General features: G+C 42.0%; 1 protein-coding gene across 1 annotated transcript in view; it reads right to left on the bottom strand.

Moving 5' to 3' along the window:
• The window catches only part of Znf292 (zinc finger protein 292), a 74,359-nt gene extending 57,357 nt beyond the window's left edge, over positions 1 to 17,002 (bottom strand). The window contains exon 1 of the mRNA XM_085677254.2: positions 16,829 to 17,002. Coding sequence (XP_085533380.2) covers positions 16,829 to 16,990 — 162 coding nt within the window. The 5' untranslated portion in view covers positions 16,991 to 17,002. The remainder of the gene's footprint in view (positions 1 to 16,828) is intronic.
• Between the last annotated feature and the right edge of the window lie 846 nt (positions 17,003 to 17,848).

Genomic DNA, 17,848 nt, shown 5'->3' with positions numbered 1-17,848 from the left:
CACACACACACCAGTAAAATAAAGGTTATAACTTTTTCTGAAGGTAGGTAATATGACCAGGCACATGTCTTTAACCCCAGCACTCAGGAGGCAAAAACATGGGGTTCTCTGTGAGTTCCAAGCCAGCCTTGTCTATCTATATAGGGAGTTCCAGGTCAGTCAGGGTTACACAATCCCTGTCTCAAAAGGAGTTAGGGGCAGGTAACACCAAATGTTGGCAAATCCAGAGAAAAACTCGTTATCCCATGCACTGTGCTAATTAATAAAGAGAATGTAAAATGGTACAGCTTTAGAAAATAGACTGCCAATTTCTTTAAAAGTTAAATACAAATTTACTGTGCCTGTGTGTGCATGTGCATACACCAAAAGACAACCTAAAGAATTGTTCCTCAGATGTTAGCCACCTTGCTTTTTGAAATAGTCTCAGCAGGCCAGGCTTATGGGCCACCAAGTCCCAGGGATCTGCTTGCATCTGCTTTCCCAACACTGGAATCACAAGCACACTACCATGTCCCGTCCCCTTTTAAAAACATGAATTCTGAAGTTCAAACTCAAGTCTTCGTGCTTTTGAGGCAAACAATTTAAAAAATAAACTCTCTCCAGCCTAAACACTAATTTACTACTCAAACCAGCAATCTAATTTCTAGTAATCCACCCAAAAACCTGTTGACAAGAAAGAAATTTCATGCCAGGTGGTGGTGGCGCATTCCTGTAATCCCAGCATTTGGGAAGCAGAAGGCCAACCTGGTCTACTGTTAAACCCTGAAGACCAATCACCGAGGAGGAGTGGCCCCAAGAGACCACTCTCACACTGTAGTTGATGTAAAAGCAAGAGGATTTAATTCTGTCACGACAGGGTCTTTCAGTATTCAAGAAGCCAAAAGACCTTGAATGACTGTCACAAGCTACTTTTAAAGTAAAAAGCCATACAAACGGGGGAGGGAGGATAAGCTCAGGGGTTGTTCTTTAAATATTAGGATTGGCTTATTCAAAGGGCTATTAACAATAGTCTGAGACAGGGCTGTAGGGTGGTTGCCAGATCAGGTGAGGTCAGAGGAAAGATCTGAGGGTTACTTTGACCCCTTCCCAGGGACTGAGTCAAAGCATCTGTGGACATCTGTGGGTTATCTTGTCCCAAGTTCAGGAAGAGAGCACTATTTGGAGAACACTCACAGGACTCAGGGAGATGGGAAGTCCCCAACATTCTAGTACATGCATGTGCAGTTGTTGGGTTCCCAGGGGAGGGAGGAAAGCACTAAGGCCAAGGGGCCTCAGAAATGGCCTCAGAGTTCTACACTACAGAGCAAGTTACAAGACGGTCAAAGCCACACAGAGAAACCCTGTCTCAAAAAAGACCAAAAAAAAAAAAAAAAAAAAAAAGAAAGAAAGAAAGAAAAAAGAAAAAGAAAAGGGAAGGAAGGAAAGAAGGAAGGTAGAAAATTTCAATGTCCACTATGCATAACCTAGCAAATATTTGTCACAGACAAAACGTATCATGTCCACATGGCTGAACATTATTCAGCAGTAAAAAGTAATGTTCTGATATGGTGATACACACCTGTAGTTCCAGCGTTTGGGAGGTAGAGGAAAAGCCTACCAAGAGTACAAGACCATCCTATAGCGAGTTTTAGGACTGTCTGGACTACAAGAGAACCAATCTTAAAACAAAGATTATTCACATGCTTTGTTGTAATTTATAGGTTTATAACCTGAGGGATCTTTTAAGGGTGTCGTGTAATATTAGTATATACACCAGATCACCTCGTAAACAAATAATTCTCAGCCACATTAGCCTCAATTTCAGGTGATGACTGTGGAACCCACAGATAATATACTCCCAAGCCCATCTACCACAAGTGAGCATCCTATACATTACAATAACCTGAACTAACCATTATCCACTTACTAAGTAATTAGATTTACACTTTAACAGGGTCTCTCTACGTCCTAGAACTCACTCTATAAACCAGTTTGGCCTCAAACTCACAGAGATCTGCCTGCCTCTTCCTCCCAATTGCTTCAATTAAAGGCATGTACCGCCACCACTCAGCTTTTGTATTGCTGTTTAGCACAAATACAAACTGATAAAAATATCTAGGAACATAATTTGCAGATTTGGGGGGAGCGGGTCATGCCAGCATTGGGTTTTGCCCCTTTTCCCTGTAGAATTTTTTTTAATTAGTTGCCAATATTTCAAAATTATACATAAAAATCTGGATTTGGCTGGGAATGGTGGCACAAGCTTTTAATCCCAGACCTAGGGAGGCAGTTTTATGCTAGCCTGATCTACACAGCGAGTCCAAGCCAGCCAGAGCTACATTATGAGACCTTGTCTCAAAGGAAAAGGAAAAAGAAAAAGAAAAAGAAAAGAAAAGAAAAAAAAAAGCTCAACCACCAACAAAAAGCCTGGATTTTTCTATGCAAGCCGATCATGCTAGCACATAGGAGGCAGAGGAAGGACCACTGCAAGTTCAAGCTGGCCTGGTCTATAGGCCAGGTTCCAGGCTCTAGGACCACACATCAGATGATTCAGACTACCGGGCTAACACTTTCACATGGTCTAACAGATAGGAAGGTGCAAGAAGTGAATGAAGCTGAGGCTTCAGGAGAGTGCTCTGAGTTGCCTAGCTATTTTTTTACTAGCCAAATCATTAACTTACTTTCCATGTCTGGGGGTTTGTAGGCACATAACCATTTAATACTGTAATTACTAGTATAGGCAACAGCTATATTGTAAAAGTTTTTAATCTTCTTCGTTGTGGGTTCTTGGCTATGTTTACAGTACCAAGTGTGCTACATCCTACTGAGTAGGCCGTAAGTCCCCAGACATCTACTGGTCATCCCCAAGATATCATTGCCACTAGCACACCATTTGGGCATGTCTTGTCAGTTCAGTTGTTATTGTAGTTTCCAGGATTTACAGCTGGGCAGGACTGTTGATAACTTTTTTCCCCATGGTACTTTAAATAGATAGCACATTCAGACACTATGAATTATTGATGGCCTAGGGGTCCATCAACTGATGAATGGCTAATAAATATATGGTATGTATACACAATGGAACTCTATTCAACTGTAAAGAAAAAATGAAATCCGCAGATAAACAATATACTTAGTCAGATAACCCAAATCCAGAAAGACAAATGCCATCTCTCTCTTCCATCTGGATCCTAAAGATCTCAATCTTTAGGTTTCAGGTAACACCCTGAAGTTAATAAAGAGTAGAAAGAGACCACTGGGAAACAGGAAAGAAAGCTCCATAGTTAGTGGTAGAATACACTGTAAGTGCTAAGAAGAAAGAAAAGGGGGGAATGGGAGGGGCTTAAGTTATACAACCTACCATCCTGTACTGGGGGTGGGGACATAGGAGTTACTCTTGCCTCAAACCACCCAGTGTTTCCAGCACCTTGTGGTCAGCTTCTACATTTCACTTGGTATCTGTGAAAGCAGGCCTTATTCTCCATGACCTAACATCAATGAGAAATCTTATTAGTTTTTTCTGTTGCTATGATAAAATGCCCTGGCAGAATGGGCACATTGTCCTAATCAAGACAAGACCTAGAGGTATGCTCAGAGACGTCATCTCATTGGTGATTCTCCACCCTGTTAAGCTGACAATATTAACCATCACAAGTCAAATGCCTGTGACTTCTTGACTTCAGGACTAGCAGCGCAGAGGGCATACAAATATATGACTATTTATTATGTAAGTGTCCTGGGTATGTCTATGAGGGTGTTTCCAGGGAGGACTGTTTCTGGGTTAGTAAACTGATTAGAGAAGACCTACCCCAAACTGAGTGGCAGCACCCTCCTAATAGAAACTCCTATTGGCTCAGACTTACACCAGTGGCTGTTGGAGGAAGGAACCTGAGCCTTCATTCTTAGCCTGGGAATTACCCGATCAACTTTCCTGGTCTCAGGTGTCCAACTTGTTTGTTTCTTTATGTTGTATTTTGGTTTTGGTTTTACAAGACAAGGTTTCTCTGTATAAGAGCCCTGGCTGTCCTGGAACTTGTTTTGTAAACCACACTGGCCTCAAATTTGGAACTCCGCCTACCTCTGCTTCCGGAGTGCTGGGATTAAAGGCCGGCACAACCATGTTCAGATAAGGTTCCCAACTTTTTAAATTGAGCTGCTACTGACATTTCTGAACCTGGGTAGGTATCATGGAGCCTTTGGTGAAATCTTGAGAAAGACTTGGCAACATTCCTCTAATTATTAGTAGATCTTACCTACCTTGTCCATTCAAATAGCCCTATAACTATTCCCTCTTCACCACATCAAAGCATAAAATAGAGATGTTCCTATTTCTTCGGGCCTTCATTTCCAAAGGATTTTATTTCATGCTTAAAAAAGAAGGTGCTATATGTTCTTTATCTGGTTTTGCTATATACAACCTAGTCATGGGCCTGATGTAGTAATGAGAGCCAATTCCTTCTACCCTACAAGGGAAAAAAAAACCAGCAACAACAAAAGTATAGACAATCTATGATGGTACAGTACCTGCCTAGCATTCATGAAGCCCGAGGTTCAATCAATTTCCAGCACCACATAAAATCAGGCATGGGAACACATGCCTGTAACCCTAGCAACTCACAAAGAGGAGGCAGAAGGAGTGTATGTTCATCAAGTAAGAGGAAGACTTAAAAGGAAATCACAAGGTACAAACAAATTCAAAGTATATAAAAGATAATCCCAGCAAGTTAGAATATATCTGCAATCCCAGCACTTCGGGGAAGGCAGGAACACCAGGGAGGAGGTGAAGATTATCCTCCATTATTGAACAAACCTGAGGCTAGCCAAAGTTACATAAGACCCGGTTTCAACATAACAAAAAAAAAATATTTTTTAAAAGAAAAAACAAAGAAAAATTTTCATAGAGACCAGATGAAGTGGCTCACTGGTTAAAACACCCATTGTGAAAGTAAAAGAACCAGATTTCAAGCTGGGTGTGGTGGCGCATGCCTTTGATCCCAGAGGCAGAGGCAGGTGTATCTCTGTAAGTTCAAGGCCAGCCTGGTCTACAAAACAAGTTCTGGGACAGCCTTGGCTGTTACACAGAGAAACCCTGTCTCAAAAACCAAACAACAACTTTAAAAAACAAAACAACAACAACAACAACAAAAAACCCTATGATCAGAGTTACTCCAGTCTTGGAAGACAAGACAGGGAATCGCAGAGCAAGGTGGCTAGTAAGACTAGCCTTATCAGCTGGGCACTGGGTCTGAGAGGTTCTGCCTACAAGAACAAAGCAGAAGGAGCAATAGAAAGATTCCCTGCATCAACACTGGGCCTCCACACACACATGCACAGATATGCATGTGCAGCCACACCCATTCAACACATAAACAATATACATGAAAGAAAGCTGGGGGAGGATGTGGTAATACCTTACTTGTACAAATAAAGTTTGCCTGAAGATCAGAGGGCGGAGCTAGCCACTAGCTAACCACAGAGATCTGTACAGACACACAGGAAGTGATGTGGCAGGGTGGAGAGAGGAAGTGATAATGTGGGAGGAGACAGGTACTCTCTTTTTGGCTGGGAAGTTGAGAGGTAAGATGGCCGTGATATTGCTCCCTTTATCTCTCTAATCTCTCAGCATTTTTCCCAATATCTGACTTCGGGGTTTTATTATTAAGACCTACTAGAACTCACGCCACACGAGGGGGCTGATAAAAAGACATTCTTTAGCCCTTCAGTCTTTAATATACTAATAGTGATGCTTTTGAATTTAAGTTGCTATAAACTCTGAGTGTTATGTACAACATTGGTGGATCCAGAATATTCCAAATTTTGATGATGAATGCAGTAACACAGAGGTTAACTTGGCAATATCGAGTCATTTCCACATACCAATTCTTCCAATCCAGGGAATGGGTGGTTTCTTTAGTTTCTTAAATTTTTAGTATCATATTTTCATTGTAAAGGTCCTTTTTACTTCCTTTGGTAGGTTTATTCCTAGGTACTTTGAGGGTGACTAATGTAAGTGGGAGATTTTTTCCTAATTTCTTTCTCTAAAGTACAACCAGGAAGTACTCAGGGAGCCACAGCACTTGGAAGGCAGAGACAGATCAGAAGCTCAAGGTCCTCTTTAGCTGCATAGCAAGCCCCAGGCTACACGGAGACCTTGTCTCAGAACAAAAATCCTGTTTTCTGTATTGTTAAGTAAATGTTGCAAGGGGCTGAGGGTCTGAACCACTAGTGGAGTACTTGCCAGCAAGATCAAGACTCCAGGTGTGGCTCTCCAGCACTGAAAAAAAAAAATCAATAAATAAACCAAGAAGTAAAGGCATGAAAGGCAGCTATAGAACACATCTCATTCCTTGTTTTATTTTCAGACCAAAATGTACAAAGAAGCAGAAAGAAGTTGGGTAGTTTCCTCCTTTGCTAAAATTGACATAAGCACATTCTGGAAAGTAGGGCTTACTGTCTTCAGTACACAAACCACACTAATTATGAACATTTAAAATATTTCCTAAGGGTGTTATTTAAGTTTTTACAATTTAAATGGCCTATTACTCCCTCAATACCTAAAGTAATTATCCCTAATTAAGAAGCAAGTCATCTTAAATTCTGATTTAACATACCTACCAATTGAGATAGCCCCTAATCAAAATCAGGCTGATTCTTAAGGAACATGCTTATGCAGTTTCAAACACTCTGCCCTTACATTTTTAAAACTGACAATTAAAGCTTTGGCCCTGCTAGTTAAGTACTTTACCTCTGAGTTACATCCCAGGGTATCCCATGCCCTCTTCTGGCCTCTACAGGCACCGGGGATGTACATGGTACACAAACACACATGCAGGTAAAACACCCAAGCACACAGAAATAATCACAAATAAGTAAGTAGATAGATAGATAGATAGATAGATAGATGATTGCTTACTCTTCTGAATATCAACCAATAATTATCTAGTAAGACACAAACCCAAACCATAATTATCAAGCAGAGTTTTGTTGCTTGTTGTTGGGATTTTTGTTGTTTAGACAGGATTTCACACTGTAATTTACACTGAGTGCTGAGATTACAAATGTTTGTTATCTTTATGTCTGACTGTTGTTCAATTTTAAAACACAAGGCCAAAGAGTTAAATAATTTGCTACAAAATTATCAAGACAACGTATTTTGAGTCAAACACATATAAAAAAGCAAAACAGGGCTGGGATAAAGCTCAGTGTGAAGTGCTTGCCTCGCAGGAGGCCTGGGCTCCATCTGTCAAGCACTAGAAAACAAAAGGAAGGTACAAGGTGAAGTATGTTACCTTTAACTATTAAGATTCCTACCATAGCAATTATATGCACGCACACACACACACACCTACTTAGAAACGGGAAAAAGTTTTAAAATGGAAAGATCAAGTTTTCCCTGTATATACCTTTTTGGGTCTGCTGAATATTTACTGCCCATTTCAATGCACAATCATGTGTTGCTTAATAATACAAATACAGGGGCTAGAGAGAGGGCTCAGTTGTTAAGAGCACTGGCTGCTCTTCCAAACGACCTGGTTTCAATTCCCAGCACCCACACAGCAGTTCTCAACTGTCTATAATTCCAGTTCCAAGGCATCTGGCATCCTCACACAGACATACATGAAGGTAAAACCCCAATGCCCATTAAAATAAATGAATAAATAAATCCAAGCACACATACACACACAAAACAGGAATACATTCTGACAAATAAATTACAAGGCAATTCTGTTACTGCTCTAACACTAAAGAGTGTACTTAAATTACACAAGCCTAAGTGGTATAGTTTATTACATACGTATTAGAAGGCACTGGTTTCAATTCCCAGTATGCAAAAGCAAAACTATTTTGTTTAATGATACACAGCCTTCTGACATTTCCAAACAGTAATAATGAAGTGGTATTTAAATCTTGCTGCATAAATGTAATCTTCCTACAGTCTCCAGCATCTTACAGCTCCTAAACTATCTAAACCTAGGTCCTTGAATATAAATGCTTTTTCTCTTAAAAAAATATTTTATTTTTTGCCAGGCGGCGGTGGTGCACTCCTTTAATCCTAGTACTCGGGAGGCAGAGGCAGGCAGATCTCTGTGAGTTCGAGCTAGTTCCAGGACAGGCTCCAAAGTTACAGAGAAGCCCTGTCTTGGACAAAAAAAAATATATTTTTACGTACATGTGTATGTATGTCATATCTGTAGATGCCATGGTGGCAAGAAGACACTGGATCCCCTGGAGCAGGAATTACAGAAGATTATGCGTCACCTAACTTGGGTGCTAGGAACTGAACCGGGTTCTCTGGAAGAGCCTCAAGCTTTCGATGGTTGGGCCATCATCTCTCCAGCCACCTGGTTGGCCATGAACTCTCATTTCTCCAGCTTCTGTCTCCAGAATGCTGGGATTACACGCAAAAACCACACACACTGCCACAATGCCTGGTTTAAATGCTTCCTTAAAAATTCAGAATTTCTTTAATCCCAGTACTTGGGATGCAAAGGCAGGCAAATCTCTGTGCGCCTATGGCAAACCTGGTCTACATAGCAAGTCCCAGGCCAGCCAGGGTTACAGAGTGAGACTGTTTCAAAAAGAAGAGAGGAAAAAAGAAAAGTTCAGATTTTCAATTGTGAGACCTTCATCCCTTATTCTCAAAGGGACGAGAAGGAATTTCCTAGCAGAATGTCTTAAAATTAGAAACAGACTAGCCTTCCCAGAGAGACAGCACTTTCCTTCCCCCCTCCCACTCAGAAGATTCCAAACACAAGGACACTCAGCTCAGCCCAGCCAGCAACCTGGTATAGGCTGATAAAGATAAGATGGCCCGAGTCAGGAACAGGGTAGCCTTACTCGAAAAACAAAAAAACTAGCTGACATAGCAGGATGGGACAGAGCAAAAGACCTTGCACCCGTGCCAAAGCAGCTTCAAAGAGCCTCTTTGTAGTTAGACCTTTAAAAACTTACCCCACAGAGGAGATACAACTCCTCTCTACCTCACTGCAGTGGGAGGTTAGAGATGGGCTCGTATTACGCTAAATAAACCTTGCTTATTACAGTCTGGGCCTCTTTGGTGGTCTCTCTGGGGGGCTGTGATCTAGGCACAACACAATTACAAGAGATGGGGGAAGAGACAAGTATCTTATCTTATCAAGTAGCCTAGGCTGGCCTCAAATCCATAGCAATTCTCCCACTGAGCCTTCTCATTGAAGGGATTACAGGTGGAGCCATCCACCAGGCTCCACTTTATTTTCTTTTTAATTTACACTTGAACCCTAAAGAGCCTTGACTGACAGACCTTAGCTTAGCTTAGCCAAAAAGCTGGGACTCAGTAGCAAGTTATTGTAAACAGTTGTTTTAAGTGATTGCCTGCAACTGTACTAAGTAAGTTTGTTAACACTCAGTATAGTTACATTTAAATTTGAAGCTCTTCTACTTGAACCTGTTTCTAAACTGTCTGTACTGCTGGAACTCACTTACCTAAATGTGAAAACTGCTCGTTTCTCAACCACACAGTGGTTATCTGGCAAGAGGACAAATAGCCACGGACAGGACTCCTACTCCAGGAATTCAGAAACCGATTTATTGAACTAAATGCTACTTTCACAAACCAAGTCATAGAATTATGAAAATCTTGTGTCTGTGTGTGTGTGCACGTGTATTTGAATGACACAATTCTAGAACTCTAACCTTTAAAACACATGCTAGGCTTGGGGTATAGCTCAGTGGTAAAGCACTTACCTAGCACCAACTCCTGGGGTTCAATCCCAAATAGTCAAAACAAGCAAAGTGTTTAAAAACAGGAGCCAGTCACCATAAGACAAAAACTTGAAATAAGTCATAATCAGCAAGCGGCCCAGTATGCAATGTCATAAGCAAACATTACACCCAAACAAACCACTGTTCAACTACTAAATTGGCTTCCTTTTCAATGAGTAATTATCTTAAAGTGCCTTTAAGAACTTTGCTGCAATGCTTCTATTTAAATTCCTAAACAAAAAACTTTCCATTATACTGTATTCATCTTAGAAGTAAAAAAAGACAAATCACATTAAAAATTCCTGTTCTCTTCTGGAGACTATGAGCTACTCAACACCAAGAATCAGGGCCCTGGTTCCTGACCCACAGTAGTAAACAGTCAATGAAAACAGTACAGAACCAGCTCAGCAGCAAAGCCATTCAAAAAATTACATCTACACAGCCAGGCTTTACATTAGGAACTAGAGAAAATATTCTGAAACAATGTCAGAGATTATCCCTAGGGATCTTATGATCTCACTGTGAGCCAATATTAAGAAAATATATAATATAATTAAAATATATAATTTTAAGCTAACTTTCAAAAAACAGGAAAATGAAAGATCTACAACAGGTTCTCCCACACATCCGTGTTCTACTGCTCTGCACTCTTCTCAGGGTTTTATTTTTCTCTTGCACAGCAGAGGAGAAGGATGGTGTGGAGGTCACGGCCCTCTATGTAACCTAGGGGTCATAACAATTATTTCTGTGTGTTTACAGTATTATCCAACCCAATTCCTGCTGAAGTAAAACTTAAAAGTTTAAACAAATTCATTTTTAGCTCACATACCAACAGTTAACTAGTATTCTCCAAGGTGTCAAGAACATATATTAGGGAAGAATACTGTCTTCAGTAAGTGGAACTCACAAAACCTAACATCCATACGAAGAAAAATTATGCTGAACTCCTTTCTTTCACTATATACAAAACAACTCACAACAGATTAAAGACTTCGGTATAAACTATAAAACTACTGAAGAAAAAAGACTAGGCAACGACTTTTTAGATATAACCCTAAAAGCAAAATTAGGTAATGGGTATTACATCCAGCTAAAAGCCCCAGCAGAACTTCTATACAGGAAGAAATATGCACAATAAAGAGAACCTTCTGAATAGAAGGAAAAAAATCATTTTTACAAACTATTCCTGTATAAGCAATTCAAACAACAATAACTAACACATAAATAGTAGAAAAAAACCACTTTGATAGAATCTTCGTAGAAAGATGCATCATGAAAAAAGTCCAAAGTTTCACTAATTATTAGGAAAATACCACTTAAAATCACAATAAGGTAGTTAGGAATACAGCTAGATGATAATTCATGTGCTGTGGGTTCAGATGAAGGAAGAATAACACCACAGAATTGCCTAACCCAATCAGTGGTGATTATCAAAAAGATAAAACTAAAAACAAAAATCATGCAGTGGTGGCGCACATCTTTAATCCCAGCACTTGTAAGGCAGAGGCAGGAGGATCTCTGAGTTCAAAGTCAACCTGGTCTACAGAGTGAGTTCAAATACAGCCACAAAATCCCAGGAAAGCCAAAATCCCACTGCTGGGTATACATCCAAAGGAAATGAAATCAGTATGTCATATCCAGTAGAGACTATCCACAACCAAGACAGGAAATCAACCAAGTGCCCATCAACTGATAAATGGATAAAGAAAATGTGAGACACATACACAATGGAATACTATTCAGCCATAAAATGGTGAAATCCTATCATTTACAAAAACATAGACTAACTAAACTGGAAGACGTGAAGTTCAGTTAAAGGAACCCAACACAGAAACACAAAACATGTAGAATCCAAACTGTGGAACCAGAGACTGGGGAAAGAGGGTACAAATAGAACTTATGTAATAGTACAAAGTTACAATTAGGAATAGGATGCCCTATTACATGTTAGAGTAACAAGAATAATGTAATGTGTTTATCAAAATAGCTAGCTAGAATAAAGGATATAGAATGGCTTCATTACAAAGAAATTACTGATGTTTTGAAGTGGTGGAGCTGCTAATAACACTGATTCAATCATTACATAATGCATACAACTGTAACATACTCTGCCCCATATATATGTATGGACAACTACTTTGCGTGAAGGAAGGCAGGCAGGCAAGCAAGCAAGCAAACCATGGCGGAACAGACCTATAGAGAAGGCTGGCTGAGGCAGAAAGACCAAGGCCAGACTTTGTTTTCGCTTTTCTGTTTTGTTTTGCTTTTCTAGGTAAGAGTTTTTCTGTGTACCTCTGGCTGTCCTGGATCTTACTCTGGAGACCAGGATGGTCTCCAGCTCAGAGATCCACCTGCCTCTTCCTCCCTGAGTGCTGGGATTAAAGGCAAGTGCCAACCTCACCCAGATTGTTTTCCTTTTTTAAAAAGGAAAGGGAAGAGAAGAAAAGAGAAAGGAAAATGGAGAACAGTAGCCAATCCTTTTCTGTTGACATTGAGATTTTGTTGTTGTTGGGTTTCTTTTGGTTTTTCGAGACAGGGTTTCTCTGTAGCTTTAGAGCCTGTCCTGGTACTAGCTCTTGTAGACCATGCTGGCCTCAAACTCAGAGATCCGCCTGCCTCTGCCTCCCAAGTGCTGAGATTAAAGGTGTGCGCCACCGCTGCCCAACACTGAGTTTTTGTTATTGTTGTTGTTGTGACACAGGTTTCCCAGGCTAGCCTGAAACTCAGAAATCCCCCTGCCTGGTTCCAGAATGCAGGGGCGTGGCTTAGTTTAAAATACAGGACTGAAGGGATGGCTCTGCAGGTAAAGATGCTTACCACACAAATCTGATGATCTGAAATTAACCCTGGACCCCACTGTGAAAAGTACAATCCAGTTTTGAAAGCAGTCATTTGACCTCCACGTATACACTGTGACAGGGCTGCATCCACACATGCCACACAAACATAAAATAATAATGATCTTAAAGTAAATAGGGCTGGAGAGATGGGTTCAGTAATTAAAGCACCCACTGCTCTTGAAGAGGACCTGTGGTAGGTTCCCAGCACCCACACATGTGTTAACAGCTATCTGTACCCCAAGTTCTGTGGGAGGCATGGATCACAAATAAATACTAAGGGAACCAGAAACGTTAAACATGAAGGGTTGTTCCTTCAGATGAAGGGATGTATAGCTTGCTATCTGCCCGGAAGGCTGAGAGTAGATGGGCGGCCTTTGTGCTGTGAGACCACATCAAATCCTCCCCACGCTCTCACGGTAAAGTTTGTCAGTCTATAGAACCTATAGAAGATGTCACGTGACAAAGAGTTTAGATGCAATCACATCTTAGACTTTACTGTGCACATGGGATTGACCAGGAAACTTTTCACCAAATTGTACTGCGCTTAAAATCTGTCTAAAACAAACTACATGAGGGTCCTAGAGTTTAAAGCAATACTTGGTTGGTGTGGACCACATGGTGACCAGCAATGCCTGACGAAGTTCCAGCATTTCAACACTGCAGACCACACGTCTCCAACACCTTTTTACTTCCATTTCTAATGATTCTCAATATTAATGCCTTTCCCTGTGGGAAATTTTGCACCCGCTTTGATAAAGGATGAAAATGTGTACAATGTAGCCTCTCTAAACAAAATAATTCTTTGGAAAAAAAATCACTGCTACTATGGAATCAAGAATTCCAATGTGTCATCCTAATTACACCAAGAACAGGAACACTAGAGATTTACTAGACACACGTGATCCCAAGGATAAAATGCCTACAATTCATATCGAGAGCCTGAGGCCAGTAAGGGCAAGAGTTCCGTTAATAAATATAGAGAAAGCAGAATGGTCCAGTATAATGGGGAAAGAGTAAGATACCAGAACTTTCCCTTCTGGGAGTGTTGAAGGAACAACAGGCCCACAGAGTTAAAACTAAGAAACTGTAGTAGTGTCTGCTACCCCAAAGCAGTTCTTTTCCCAAGATCAGGCATTTAGATAAAGGTCTTCATTCCTTGGGGGCTTGAGGAAAGTTACTAGTTGGTAAAGCAGTTATTCTTATCTCTAGCAAGAGGAACTTGTGGTACCTATTGTCAAGGTCAATCTAGATTCCTCAACCCCTGGTCTAAACCACACCCCAGTTCACAAGGCCCTCTCCCACATTTAGCCCTGTGTGAAACTATACAGTATAAAAGCTGTAATCTTTTCTCAATACAGTGTGCCGGCAGACAACTTGATTCTCCCTCAGATGGTGTGTTCGTCTGCACGTCCATCCATGTTGCCGTCATCATGCTGGTTCCTTTGGGACCTGAATCCCCCTGCCAAAGGGCTCCTGCAAATCTGGCTTTTCAGTCATGTGGAATCAAAATATTGTCTTGCCTCCCTCAGACTGTTAATCTACTGGCATGGTAGTTGCAGAGAGCCTCGGAATGTCAAGAGAGTTTGACACCCTCTTCATGATGGTGTCATAAATTCTGATTCATGATGCATTAAACATAAACATAGACAAAACACCCATACACATTAGATAAAAATAAACCTTAAAAGTATTTTTAATAATATATATAAATAAAAATTGGGCTAGTGAAGTCCTGAGTTGATCCCTGGTCTCACAAGGTAGAGGAGGGAACTGACTCCTGCAAGCCTTTCTTCACATCTACGTGCTGTGACATGTGCACACACACACACACACACACATGTGCACACACACACCAGAACAATCTCTAAATAAACACAAAACTGAGGAGTTTAAAAAACTGAGCATTGCTCAAGGCTCACAGAATATTATCTCTGAAGCCCTGTGACTGATAAGTTTATCCATTCTGGCATTCCTGAAGCACAAACAGCCAAGTTCTAGACAGGAGAAAGATGTAGAAAAGGTTGAATTGTAGAAAAGGTTGAATTGTAATTCCAAGGTTAGACTTCTAACATTAAATCCCATGTTAACTGAAGTAGATGTCCAGACACAATTCTTAAAAATGTTTGAGTTGGAACCCCACCCCCATTCTCTATGTGACCCAGGTTGGCCTCAAAAATCTCACCTGCCTGCCTCAGCCTCTCAAATGCAGGATTAGGGCTCTATACCAGGTCTAGAGATCACTTTTATTTATGGCTTATAATTTGGGGGTGGAGAGCATAAATCAGTCTTTAGAGTGTGCATGCCTGGCACCCAAGAGACACTGGGTGACCCTCAGCATGGAATAAAACCCAGCATCATGGAACACACTCGTAATCCCAGCACTGGAGAGATGGAAACAAGAAAATCAAAGATTTAAGATCATCCTCCACTAAGTGACTTTGAGGCCAGCCTGTGTGCTATGTAATACTGTCCTCAATATGAATTATAACTTATAATTTTTGAAAACTACCACTGATTAGTTCATTAGTTTGATTTTTTTATCAAGATAATAAAAAATGATATACGGACATTAAGACTCATCACTTAATAAACCCAACAAGGAAAATACCTTCATTTTTAAAAACTGTTTCATTCATTAAAAGTAACTTTAATACCTAATGATGTATCAAGGATGCTCATTTCCTAGTACCATTTAACACACACACACACACACACACACACACAGTGACACTTTTATATTAATCGCCAAAAATAAAGAACCCTATAGTCTTTATTGCATGAGACTTCATTTTCCCAGTATTATTCATCCTTAAAACCATCATCAATAAAAAAAAAAAAATAAACTTCATCAGTGGACATACTTAGGGAATTAATATGCCAAACTAAAATAGACCTTAATATTTTTCTACAGGTTAAAAAGCTGACTCCAAATTGGTCATGGTGGCGCAAATCTGAAATCCCAGCACTGGGGATGGGTGAAGTAGGACAACTACCCAAAAGTCAATGCCAGCCAGGTCTACACAGTAAGATTCCATCTAGAAACAAACCAATCTCCCAAAAGGTGACGTACACTTAACAAACAAAACCCCCAAAAGTGGACTCCACTTATAAGTGAGAGCCTATTTGGAAACTACACTAAAATAATTCCTCCAGTTTAAAATAAGCTTTGCATATAAAGACCAAGTAAGAATAAGTGAGCACTTTTTCAGGGCAGAAATGTCAAAAATTCTTGAAACAATGGCTCTCTAATGTTGCCTCCAACTTTCTAATTGCATATATCTAAAAACAAGGCATCCTCGATTCTACAAAGTTCTTTCTAAAATAATGAGTAGCAATCAAACAATGTATAAGCATAAAGTGCATATAGCAATGGAGATTCTTCTGTATGAGATCAGGTACCCTGAGCCTATACAGAAAGACTGCAGAATCTGGAACCTGGCGAGCGAAAGAGTAACTCTGCAGTCCTAAAATGCTCCACCACTGTTCAAACCTCAGTGTTTCCAAAACAAAATCTCAACAATGAGACATCCACTAGGTTCCCTCGTAGTATGAAAACGGTCTATTTCTTCCTCACTTGGGCAATTTTATCAATGTTCTCCAACGCAAGCACCAGCGCCTTGGAATTAAGTCCAAATGTAAACCCAAACTCTGATTTCTGTCATAAGCAAATTGTTACTAACATTCTAAATCGTAGTTAGAACACGCTGTTCGAAAGCAATGTCCTTGGGCAAGAAAAGAATGGGAAGGTCTGCAACCGACCCAAGCACAAATCCCTTGTCAACTAAGACACTCAACAGGAAAGAACCCAAGAAATGAGGGGTGGGGGTGGGGGTGCAGGGGGCCGGAAATCCTACTCTTCCGGAACGTAAAGAAGAAACCGACACTGGAAAAGCCGCCCCCAAGGGACAACCGACTCCGGAATGGGTGACAGCTCCCTTGCACCGCGGAGAGCAGCCAGCGCTAACGGCCGCGTACCGCAGACGACGCCGCCACTCCCAGCTTGCAGGTCCGGCGGGATTGGCTCGGGAACATCAACAAAGACCTTACGGTCGTAGAGCCTAACCCAACAACAAAGGCCGGACGACCGCGCGCACCAGCTGGGAGCGGGGACTCCCGCGCGACGGCCCAGACTCGGAGCCCGCGGCGCAGCCCGGGGAGCGTGCACCGAGCCCGAGGCCACCCGGCCCAGCCCCGGCCGCCGAACACAAAGGCGCGGACCGCCCGCGCTCCGGCCGCTCAGGCCCCGCGGAGGGGGAGGGGCTCACCTGGCACAGCTGCCGGCAGTAGGCGGCGGCGGCCTCCACGGCGGGCTCCCGGCTCTCGCACAGCCGCCGCTCCAGCTCCTGCAGCCGCTCGCCCAGGCGCCGCAGCTCCGCCGCGCAGCCGCCGCCGCTCAGGCGCTCCTGCTCGGCCTCATCGTCCGCCATCTTCGCAGCCCGCTCCGTCGCGTACGCACCTGGGTCACGTGATAACACAATGCCACGTTCGGCGGGGTCACGTGCCCGGTGCGCTGGCACGCCTGGGCGCACGTACAAAGGCCGGCGGTGCGGGGCTGCGGAGAGCTGAGGCTTCGGCGGCCGTGGCCCTGGCGGTTGCACGGGCTGCAGAAGAGCTGGAGGCCGGGGCTGAGTGCGGAACCGGTGCTTGCCCTACTCTCCGTGCCCACCCAAGAACTCCGCCTGGAAACATGCTCTCTAGGTGTCGAGGGCCCACAAAGGAAACAACTGGGTTGGAACAGAATGAGGTCCAGTTTTCATTCTGGAAAACCCTTGCTGCGAACACGAGAAAAGTATAGTTTGGAGACAATTCAAACAGACCGAAAGGATTAGCGTTGTAGCCAGGCGGTTTTTAAGGCGCAAACGCTTTTTTAAAATAAATCTGTTTCGCCACTGTTTAAGATTGCTGCCCGCTTACAAGAATTGACACCTAAGGCAGGCTCTTGAAAGTAGGTCAAGGAAAAAGAACACTATTAAGGATTCTAAAGTAAAAGAACAAGGATGGCAATAAATAAATAGCTCCAGCGTTCTCCCCCTTTGGTGCTGCAAACAGATGACCTTCTAAACCATATTTTTTTACTTGCACCCCGAAAGCAATGAATTCTTGGCATAGAACTGTAGAGGAGGGTTGTGGTTGTGTGCACCTTTGTAATTCCAGCTCTGAATGGAGGCAGGAGGTTCAGAAAGAAGTTCATCCCTGGCTACATAGTATTTTCTCGGCCAGCCAAGCCCACACTTTATAAGACCCTGAAACAAGCAAAATTTTAAAGTGGAGGGGGAGGGGAAATA

The sequence above is a fragment of the Myodes glareolus genome, chromosome 16 (assembly GCF_982192425.1).
Source record: "Myodes glareolus chromosome 16, mMyoGla1.1, whole genome shotgun sequence".
NCBI classification, from domain to species: Eukaryota; Metazoa; Chordata; class Mammalia; order Rodentia; family Cricetidae; genus Myodes; species Myodes glareolus.
This window is presented reverse-complemented; position numbering and strand designations above follow the sequence as displayed.